General features: G+C 37.9%; 2 protein-coding genes across 3 annotated transcripts; both read left to right on the plus strand.

The window, feature by feature from the left end:
* Positions 1-131: 131 nt before the first annotated feature.
* Positions 132-3,232, plus strand: LOC133876858 (uncharacterized). Its single transcript, XM_062315099.1, has 3 exons — positions 132-225; positions 754-2,360; positions 2,453-3,232. Exons 2-3 carry the CDS (start codon positions 762-764, stop codon positions 3,230-3,232), a joined length of 2,379 nt encoding a protein of 792 aa, XP_062171083.1. The 5' UTR covers positions 132-225; positions 754-761.
* A 15-nt stretch (positions 3,233-3,247) lies between these two features.
* On the plus strand, positions 3,248-4,398 carry LOC133878640 (uncharacterized). Of its 2 annotated transcripts, XM_062317215.1 has the most exons (3): positions 3,248-3,437; positions 3,527-3,734; positions 3,879-4,398. In XM_062317215.1, the coding sequence occupies exons 1-3, from the start codon at positions 3,312-3,314 to the stop codon at positions 4,280-4,282; spliced, it is 738 nt and encodes a 245-aa protein (XP_062173199.1). In that variant the 5' UTR covers positions 3,248-3,311; the 3' UTR covers positions 4,283-4,398. The 2 variants fall into 2 exon arrangements, with proteins under 2 accessions (XP_062173199.1, XP_062173198.1); XM_062317214.1 differs by having other exon boundaries at positions 3,527-4,398.
* The last annotated feature ends 7,108 nt before the right edge of the window (positions 4,399-11,506 follow it).

The following is an 11,506-nucleotide window of genomic DNA, read 5'->3' on the forward strand; positions in this document are numbered from 1 at the left end:
TTTTAACCTCGAACTACCACTTTTGCCCCTCATCTAAACGTTCGGATTTTTTAAACTTAAGAATAATCGGCCGAAAAAATTTCACAACTCGAAGCAACTACTCCCTCGAACACAACTCACCCACTTCCTTCTTGCGACTCAGAACCCTAATCTGGTGCATTTCGTTCTAAATCGATTCGGCTTTCGGCTGTATACAGAAGTGAAATACACAAAGGGTTGAGAAAGGTAACCCTAAACCCTAACTTATATTTTAGTTTATTTATGTAACCGTAATCTGTCAAAGTTTACTATTTTGTTAATGGGTTAGTGAAATCCGGTTCAGTTATGTGATTTTTGTATGTTAATAACATCATGTTTGTAGTTGAGGGGGTTTTCACATCTGGTTGATTTTGTTTGGGTACCATGTTTGGCGCTACTGTCAACATCTGGTTGTGTTTTTATGTTAGTGAAAAAGGTATATTTTTTACGTTTTGTGGTCCCTCATGTTGTGAGTATCTTGTTTGGGGTGTGATGTGATTGGTGCTGGGTCGGTAAGACTGTGCAATGTGCTGCTCTGAATTTTGTATACTCTTGTGGTCCCGTGGGTCTTTTTGATGACTGTGCAATGTGCTGGTTTGTTTTTGTCTGTGATGAAGTGGTCCCAATGACTTTATCTAGTGACTGCAATATTGTAGTGTCTTATTCGTTTCTTTTTGTCTGCTCATTGAATTTTCAAACTTGTTCATTTTTAGTTTTTTTTTGGTCAATTTGTAGGACACATAATGTTTAATGAATGTCTTATGTTTGAGGTGCACCACGGAGGTTGGTTTAATAGGGAAAATGGGGTAGCCTATGTTGGTGGGGATGTAACAAATTACCCTAACCTGTATGACAAAGATGAGCTGTCTTTTTTTGAAGTGGAGACTGTAGTTAAGTGCTATGGGTATAGTCCCGGTGATCTAATTTATTACAGAATACCTAACAAGAGTCTAGATGAAGGGCTACGGCTTCTGTCTTCTGACCATGATGTCATTGAAATGGTGGGGCACCACAATGGTCATGGAGTAGCAGAATTATATGTGGTTGGGTTTATTTTGTATGATGTACCTGTAGATTTACCTGGAGGAGAGGAAAGTGTTGATGAGGAATATGAAGAAGAATATGAGAGAAATACTGTATATATGAGAGATCCATTTTGGAATGAGGTTCTAAGTGATGACTCGGACGCCTTAGAAGTAAATGCTGATACGGGGTATGGAAAGGCAGGAGCTTCTGTCGAAGGAGAAGATGTAGGAGTAGATCAAGAGTTTGTAGGAGAACCATCACACGTAGTAGAAGAAGATTTGGAAGCAGAAGTAGCAGTAGCTTTAGCTGCAGCTGAAGATGAGTTTGCACAAGGTGTGGGTAAGGGTAAAGGTGTAGTTGAGGGTGAGGATGAGCCTGTTTCCGATGTGTCTCGGAGTGGTATACTGATCACTCCCGATAATACTAGTGGAGATGATGAGCCGAATTCTTCAAAAAGGCCGTGTGTCACCAAGAGGGTGCCATTTTCAAAATCTGATTTTGAGAAGCCGACTCTGCAGAAAGGTAATACTTTTGATAGTGTGTATGATTTCAGAAAAGCTATTAAACAGGCCAATATATTGAAGGGGAAGGACTTAGTTTACCAAAAGAATTCTAAATCAAAAGTAATTGCAGTGTGTAGAAAGAAGAATTGTAAATATAGGGTTTATGGAAGACAGTTGAAGGGTGAGGCCACATTCATATTGATTTCACTTAGGCCCAAACATACATGTGCTCGGAAATACAAGAATCATTTGATTACTTCCAAGTGGATTGCTGAGTGGTGCTTGGACAGTTTTAGAGATCAACCGAACATGCCTGTAGAAGTCCTGAAGAAGAAGGTGAAGAAGAAATGGAATGTTGAAATCCATCCTAGTACCCTATATAGGGCTAGGAAGAGGGCACAAGAGGTGATTTATGGGAAGTTGGGTGAGCAGTACCATCGTCTATGGGACTATTGCGCGACAATCAGAAGCACAAATGTGGGGAGTTGTGTTATTTTGATGGTTGAGAGACCTATGCCCGAAATGCCATGTAGATTCCAAAGGATGTACATATCCTTGGCAGCAATGAAAAATGGCTTCAAGGATGGGTGTAGGCCTGTGATAGGCCTTGATGCGTGTTTCTTGAAGGGGGTTTACAAGGGGCAGTTAATGGCAGCTATTGGAAGGGATGCCAATAATAACATATATCCAATATCCATGGCAGTTGTAGAGGCAGAGACCAAGGATAGCTGGTCATGGTTTCTTGAGGCACTATTGGCTAATCTTCGCCCCAGTGGTGTACGTAGATGGACTTTTATTTCAGATAGACAAAAGGTATCTTTCCACTTATGCTTTTTATGCTGGACATTTCATTCCAGATTATGTGGTATTTTTCTATGTGTTTGACTTGCTTTTCATGTGTGTAGGGTCTTGTACCAAGTCTTATGGAGGTGTGCCCTAACGCTGAGCATCGGATATGTGTGCGGCACTTGTACGCCAATTTTCGGAACGACGGTCACCGGGGGGTGTTACTAAAGGACTTGCTGTGGAGAGCTGCTGCATCTTACACACAGAATGAGTTCTATGCTGAAATGGAAGAGCTTAAGGGCCTTAATCTGCCAGCCTATGAGTACCTTTCGAAGGTTGACCCTGCAACTTGGTGTAGGGGATGGTTCAACACATATGCAAAGTGTGACCTCTTACACAATAATTTGGCCGAGTGCTTCAATTCTTGGATCCCTAAGTTCAGAGATAAGATCATACTGGTAATGTTGGAAGGCATTAGGACAAGTTTGATGAGAAGGTACCAGCGGAAAAGAGAAATTATAGCTGCGATGGAAGGCAATTTTGGGCCAAAAATTAAGGAGAAGTTGGAGATAGAAGAAGATGAGGCCGGACATTGTACACCAACATTTGCTGGTGATGGTTTATTTGAGGTCGAGTGCAGGGGTAGAAGGTATGCTGTGAATTTACCTGCCAAGACATGTGGGTGCAGAAAGTGGGATGTTTCTGGTATCCCATGTGCTCATGCCATCTCATCAATATGGCATGGTGGAGGCAACCCTAAGGATTATCTGAGCCCATACTTTGGCAAAGAGATGTACCTAAAGGCATACACACCCATCATCTACCCTGTACCCAGTGAGGAGCAGTGGGCTAGGACAAATCAACCCATCATTTGCAAGGGCATCTTCGAGAAGACCTAAAAAACTGAGGAACAGAGGGGCTGATGAGACCTTAAATCCCTATACAGTTAGAAAGGGTGGTACGAAGAACCAATGTAGGATGTGCAAAAAATATGGTCACAATACTAGAACATGCACTGCGAGGATGCGACATGATGAAAGACAAGAACGTAGGCGGAATTTCTATAGAAAACATGCAGCAAATCTTGACTGCAATCTTGACAGGGTAAGTGTTTCCTGTGTTATATTTATGATTGCAAACTTGTATGTTATTCAATGTTGTTTACTAACTAGTTTATTTGATTTTGTTTGTAGTTGGATGGTTCATCCAGTGCCCCATCTGTGGCCCAATCTACTGCATCAATGCCAAGTGCCCCATCCAGTGCCACATCCAGCGCCCCATGTGTTGGTAATCCTACTCACCCAACAGGAAGTAGGGGGCAAAAGAGGAGAAGAGAAGATGGTTCAAGCAGTGCGTCTGGACAAGGTCAGGGAAGGGGTGCAAGCAGTGCATCTACACAAAGTCGAGGTCAAAGGAGCACAAGAGGAAGGGGTGCAAGCAGTGAAGGGGAAGGACAAGGTCAGGGTGAAGGCATTGCAACTGCACAAGGTAGAGGGCAAAATACGACAAGAGGAAGGGGTGAAAGCAGTACAACTACTGCACAAGGTCGAGGTCAAAGGAGCACAAGAGGAAGGGGTGCAAGCAGTCAGGGTGAAGGCATTGCTACTGCACAAGGTAGGGGGCAAAAGAGCAATCTCGGGTTGGCCACCAGGACAAGAATATCTGGCAGGTTGAGAACTTCTGTTTTACAAACAGGAATGCACAAGAGCAAAGGAAAACTCCTTGTCGATCTCACTGGAAACCCTGTTGAACCACCGAAAGTTCCAGGGGGTGGACCAGCATGCTCATGGGGTCCTCCCAGAAGTGCAACTGGTATCACTTCTAGAGTTGCTCCCCCTGATTTCGACATGCACAATTTGGTTGCTGCATCCACTGTCATTCCTCAACCAGAAGTACAAGGAGTTGCAAAGAAGAATGACAAAGGGATGAAAAAGATGTGGAGAGTCTGAACATGGTTTATCATTATGTTGACATATGTTAAAGTGTGATGATAGTTATGTTATGTTATGTTATGTTAAAGTTTGATGAACAAGTTTGCTAGTTATGTTATGTTAAAGTGTGATGAACATGGTTTATTATCAATAATGAAGTTAAAGTGTGATGATTTATGTTAAAGTAATTGGTTATGCAGATTATGGTATGGAAGTATTTGGTTGTGCAGGATTGTGGTAAAATTTGGAACAAAATTTGGTACCAAGTATTTACTGCATAACTTGGTACCAAATTTGGTTATGTTGCCCACTTGCAACCATTGTTGTAAATTGATTAGGCAGGTTATGGTATCAAGTGGATTTGTGCAGGGTATCATTGTGGTGGATTTACTGTCTATTTTGTAAATTTGGTACCAAATTTGCAACAAAGTTTGGTACCTATTTACTGCCCCTTTGCAGATTTGGTACCAAAATTTGGTACAAAAGGAAAAGAGAAGTGCATAATGTTAATGCTCAAGCATATGAGGATTGTGGTCAAATTTGGTACCAAAGTTGTGGCCAAAGATGCTACAAAATTTGGTACCATATTTGCTTATACCCATTTGCTGCCCACTTGCAACCATTGCTCATAATTGAATTGTGCATAATGAATTACCATACCAAGTACCATACAATGTCAACAACATCAATATTAACAATAACATTACAGAATCTTGCAATACAAAATGTTCAGAGCATTACAAAATACTACAACTACAACATTAGCATCTGATCAACAACAAAATTGATCAATTGATCATCGTACAATTGATCAATTGTTTCACTGCAACATCATTCTTAATGGAAGAAACTCTCTGCTGTACGAAGGATATACCAGCAACCACATCAACATCACCCATGAACAGACCAATGCAATTTGGTACTTCCTCTCTACTGACCGAGACTTATCCTTTTGTCTCTGTAGTTTGAACTTGTATTTCTCAACTTCAGCCTTGCATTTCTCAACTTCAGCTCTGCATTTCTCAACTTCATTCTTGTATTTTCCAACTTCATCCAACCTATTTATTCGACTCAGTTCATGTTCGGCCTTCAGTGCCTTCAGATTCTCGTGCCAATCTCTCAATCTCGACACAACTCTCTGACCGTAGACACAGATTTCAGGATCACGCCATTTAAAATAATCACATCTCACCTCTGGTTTCTGAATAATCGGAAATAAAATCAAATCAACCCATTTCACGGTAACTCAAAGATAGAACCCTAAAGGAAAAAATTTGGAGAAAATCAAAAGGAAAAACTTTGGGGAAAACCAAAAGGAAAAACTTTGGGGAAAATCTCTTACCTTGTAATCTACACATGAAAAAAACCTCCTACCAAAATTACTTAGGGTGAACGACGTCCAAGATGATGATGTCTTTCCACATTTGCATACTGGACCGTTTGATCTGGACTCTGTCGACTCACTGTCGGACACAGGCTCCATTTCACCCCGGCGCCGTAACTGCACAAATGGCCAAGAATAAAAACCCGTCTCCTTCATGAACGAAAATTGGAGTGAAGTTTAGGAGGATAATGGCCAATAATAAAAACCCACCTTTTCACGATGTTGTTGGATGAAAATGTTTGAGAGCCCGATCTCTCCAGTTCAGCTGCTGTGTTGCGTTGGGAGGGAAGAAGAGTGTGTTTTGAGTTCGAGTATAACGGGTCTTTTTGATCGTTTAGATGAGGGGCAAAAGTGGTAGTTCGAGGCTAAAATATCACGTGAAACGCACGTGTTTTGGCCTCCGTCATCGATTTAGAACGGAGGGTGATGGAATACCCTACATTGAACGGTTTTGATAACTTCATACACTCGATTGAACGTTTTGCTACATTGGTACCCTTAAGTGAAAAAGCGGTATAGTTGGGTACCCTTTTGTGAAGTTATCCCTAAAATAAACGGCTTTGACACTGCTCCTAGGAAGTTATTGGCATCAGATTCTCGCTTGCACCCTGATAGATATGCACTTGAGAGGGGCGATCTATCCAAAGCTGGTGCAGAAAAGAGCAGGTCTCTATCTCTCTCCAAAAAAAACACAAATCTACATGTTATTGCTTTAAGTTTCCTGGAGGAAATAAGATCAGTAATAGATATTTTCTAATTGATTCTTACCTAAATTCATTTCTTTTATTAAATTTCAGTTTTTTTTTTTTTTTAACGATGAGTTTTCTGGGTTTTCATTGTGATTCAAGTAATCTTGTACCTCATCAGAATAAACCAGTCTCCAGCTAATGTTGTTATAGAATGATTACAAGTGTACAACAGTTCATTCAATTTACTTAAATGGAAATTTCCGTCACTTCTCACAAAATTTCTATCAGAAAAAGTAGATTTCATGAGGTTGATTCTTCCTTCAACTTAAGGTGTTTACATTGTAAGTTTGTCTCCTCTTTCAGCTTGGAGGAGAGGCAGCGAGCTGCAAAGAGAAACCGAGAGGCAAAGGGACATAACTTTGCACCAAGATGGTTTGATTTAACTGGTGAAGTTTCACCTACACCTTGGGGCGATTTGGAAGTCTATCAATACAATGGTAAATACACAGAACATCGGGCTGCTTTAGATAGCTCAAATAGCGACGATGAGGTTGATGTTAGATCAATTGAATTCCACCCATGGCAGTATGGTAACTTGTCAGCCGAATGAGGTATTCTCATTCCATGTTTGCTTGTTGAGTTCTGCAGTTAATTGATGGAGCGTTCTTTTGGTGTGATATTGTCATATTGGAATCTCTGTTGTTTGTTGACATGTTTATGTTGTATCACCATCTCATAATCCTTACCAATTGATAAGTTCAGTTTCTGTCCACCTTTCCAAGGAACCCATCTTTTCCCAGTGAATTAATTGTTACCATACTATGGGCTCGTTTGTCCGAACAGGTGGATCGATTCACATTTATTGTCCGAATTACTAATAATCCGAATAGCAAAATTTTTTGGGATCTCTATTCAATGTTATTCATCAAGTAGGAAGATTCAACAAGGGGTATAGTCGATGAAGGTGGGATCCTCTATCCCAATAGCACAAGATCAAGCGACTTTATGAGCTTAAGATAGTTGGCACCTTTGCTTGTATAAAATTCTGTCATTCAAAAACTTGAGCATAATTGTTGGGTTACTGTTATAACTCAACGGTAAAAAAAAAATAAAAATTCCTTGTGCTGCTGTTACGAAGGGGAGCTAAGTTTACTGATGCAACTTTGATTTCGTTAGCTCTCTTTAAAATATAATATTCTTTCAAGTGTGTGCACGGGAAAAATACACTTTAGCCTTCAAACTATTACTTGTTTTGCAATTACGACTCTAAATTTTTAAAAAAGTGACTTTGGAACCCCGCATACTATCGTCGTGTGTTAAATTAAACACTTTTATATTTTTTTTTTTCAATATACTCTTGAAGTAATTAAAAAAATAACTAAATGTGTTGCTTCGCATCTCATTCATGTTAGAGATTTCTAGGCCAATACTTTGTGAATATTCGTGATAGACGAGATGAAAGAGGGTCTGACGAAAATCCCTTTCTATTTTCCTCCTATTCTAAATTTCTAATAACTAATCTACTCTTACAACAACAACAACAACAAAAAAAAAAAAAAAAAAAAAAAAAAACTAATCTACTCTAATTTCGGATTTCCGATTTCAACAATGCCAACATTACCAACCTTGTAACCAAACCATTGCAGCAATGAATCATTCATTTTCATCAGTTTCAGAGGGGGAGGGGGTAGTAGGCAGCTGCGTCGACTTCGAATGTGAGGTTTAGGGTTTGTTGATTCGACAGAAATGCGGAAAGAGAAGGAGAAATGCGAAATGGAAAATGTGTTCTAGGGTTAGCCGAAAGAGATGAATATATAGTCTTTCAAAACTACGTCATTTTGATTTATTCTTTTTTTTTTAAAAAAAAAAAAAAAAAAAAAAAAAAAAAAAAAAACTATCAAATGAAATGACATGTTTCTGTCCTGCGAAAACGATGTCGTTTCGGTTAATTTGTCGATTAAAGGATGGTTCGGTTCGGTACCAAACTGACTTTCAGAACAAAATTTTATATCGACTACCAAATCAAAATTAGTCGGCAAGCGGTCGATGGCGGTTGGTAAGCAATCGGTAAGCGGTAGTCAGATATTTTGCCCATCCCTACCAAAATTGAAGTGACTTTTAAAATCACCGTTAAATTTGTGATAGATCACTATTAGATTTTGATCCAATAGTAATTTTAAAAGCCATATCAGTTTTTGAGGGACACAAAGGGGAAATGAGAGTGACATTTAGCATTACTCTTTTATCTTAAAAAAGCATTTTTATCATTTTGTGTCGTAGAAGAGGAACATTACAACGAGTAATGCTAGAAGGAAGACCATGTATTTCTTGTGTCTGTTTAAATTTTACGTGGCTTTTAAAATCATAATTAATTTGTGATAAACCACTATTCTAGATTTTGATCCGATGATAATTTTAAAATTCACATTAATTTTAAAACGGCACAAAAGAGACATAGATCTTTCTTCTAGCATTACTTATTTACAACCCTAATGAAAGATTGGCGGGGAGATTACAAAAAAATAAAAAGATTAGGAAGATATTATAAATAGGGTGGATAAATTGAAGGGGGCAAGTGTAATAAATATCTTTTATTTCAAGCCAATGGGCTAAAGCAATCGATTAGTGGTTTTCATTCCTTAAACTTCCACAAACCTCTCTCTATTGTCGAAGTCTCCTTTCTCGGCTTCCAACCCCCTAAAAGGACCTTTCCAGATGTATATCCCTTGTCCCTTGAAGTAGCGTTGCTTAAAATCAGAAGCCCCCAGAAACAAAACCCAACTGGCTTCTGTTCTGTTCTATTCTGGTAGGCGTTGTACTTTGAATATTATCACGAAAGATATTTGTTCAGTAACGTGAGCCGCTTTGATCACGCTAAGTCCATTTGCTTTAACAGTGACATGTAATTTCCGTGGGTCTTTTATTTTGTTTTCCCAATCAACACAAATATCCACGTGAAATGAATTACAATAATGTGTCTTGTTGTGCAAATGTTATACGCCATTATATTGTGCAAATAACACATCTTAATACAAATATATATATAGACACACACAAACACACTTAAGAAAGAAGACAAGAATCAAATGGATGGTCTTGTCTAACAAAAGTACATGGTCTTCAATTACATTCTTTTAGCTAGATAATTCTACTACTATTTAAAGAGAACTTTAAATAAAAATAAATACTATTTTCTCTCACTAGAAGAGATAAGATTCTTATTCAACTACTACTCTTATTAAATATATCTGTAACTTAGATATAGATGTAGTCCTTACATATTAAAATGGGTTAAATATATTTTAGCCTCCAAAACTACCACCCTTTCTCCGGATGACCCCACAAACGACCAATGCTTAGATTTTGGCCTCCCAAACTACCGCTTTCTGATTTTTTGGCCTCATCCGTCTATTTATACTGTCAATTCTAACAGAAATTGGCCAAAAACTCGAAAATACCCCTCCCTTAACCGTGGGAATTTCAAAGTGTAGAAAGGATATTTTCGGATTTCTATTTAAAATTGACGGCATAAATGGATGGATGGAGCCAAAAAATCAGAAAGTGGTAGTTTGGGGGGCCAAAATCTAAGCATTGGTCGTTTGGGGGCCATCCGAAGAAAGGATAGTAGTATGAAGGGCTAAAATATATTTATCCCTATTAAAATCCCATCAACCATATATATATATATATATATATATATATAGACGCTTAAGAAAGCAGACAAGAATGAAATGGGTGGTCTTGCCAAACAAAAGTGCATGGGCAGGCGGTTGGGCCAGGATGAGGAATTGAGGATGATGCATTTATGCACTTTTTCATGCATTAATTCTTTTGACAATTATTTCTATACCAGGAATTGATAGATGGTGGCACTGTAATTTGTAGGCACCATTGGAAATCACATCTTCGATCACCTCCTTGTTCCTTATTCTCGTCACTTTTTTGAAAATTGAAAGGGTGTTTTTATTTGCTTTTCAACGGCTAGGTTATAAATTAATTAGAGTTATTTTAACGAAAAATATAAAATCAGTTATTGTGATTGTCCTAAATTATAAATTATTTCTTATCGTATCAAAGTAAATTCAGAGATTTCTGAGGTATACTAACAAAATAATTTAGTTCTTAAAGTCAAATTCTGTTAAAAAAATTTAATAGATTATATTAGGTGCCACGTTAGCGCTAATAAAATGATGAATTGAATTTTTAAAAAAATTATATTACTTGCTATTTTATTTGAGGGAACTATACTTACCTTCTCAAATTTACACTCAAATTATAAAGTCTCTTAAAGTTTAAAAAATTGTAATTGACCCTTCAAACTATTAGTCAATTTTACTTACCCCACGCCGTTAGGATTTTATGTTGACTTGGACGGCAAATGCTCCACTTGATGTGAAATGTCCATTATACCCCTAATAAGATATGTGAAAATACCAATATGTCCTTACATTAAAAAAAATATATATATTTGGCTGCGATCCATGGATTTCCATTTTCATGGCTGGAAACGACAACGTGATTTTCTTTTAAAAATAAATAAATCTAACCCAGTGGTATTTTGTTATTTTGGGTCACATTTATTGCATGTGATATGTTTTGTAATTTAACAAAAAAAAAAAAAAAAAAAAAAAACTTAAAAAAAACTCTCAGAAAACAAATCTGAGAGGAGGAGAGTATAGATATGCTCCCTCCTCCTCCTTTTCATTTCTATTCTCGACTCCGCTCCTACCCTTCCCTTCTTATTCTAGTTTTTTCTTTTGTTTGCAGGTGTTCTTCAATCATATCAGCAATTTTGGCCTCTCTGCTGTGCATCTGTCAATCTTCCTCCGTGTTGTGACGTTCATCTCCTCCATGGCGACTGCTGCTATTTGCTGGTTGTGTTTTTGCTTTGAATAAGAGTTTTCTTCTCCATAGATCTGCCATCATGAACAATCTATGAGATGAATGTTAGTTAGGTGTGATGGGTTATCATTCATGGCCTGTATAGTTTGGTGTGATGAGTTATATCACACGGCTGATTTAAATAATTTTTTCTTGAATATTTGACTACCCTTGTCTTAGATCTATTATTCTCGGAGTAGACTGCTCTTTAATTATTTTTATACATGAGTTAGTAGAAGATGAAAGTCATAAATAACACTCTATTATAATAATTTTGTTTGTATCTAT

This window comes from Alnus glutinosa, chromosome 9 (assembly GCF_958979055.1).
Source record: "Alnus glutinosa chromosome 9, dhAlnGlut1.1, whole genome shotgun sequence".
NCBI classification, from domain to species: domain Eukaryota; kingdom Viridiplantae; phylum Streptophyta; class Magnoliopsida; order Fagales; family Betulaceae; genus Alnus; species Alnus glutinosa.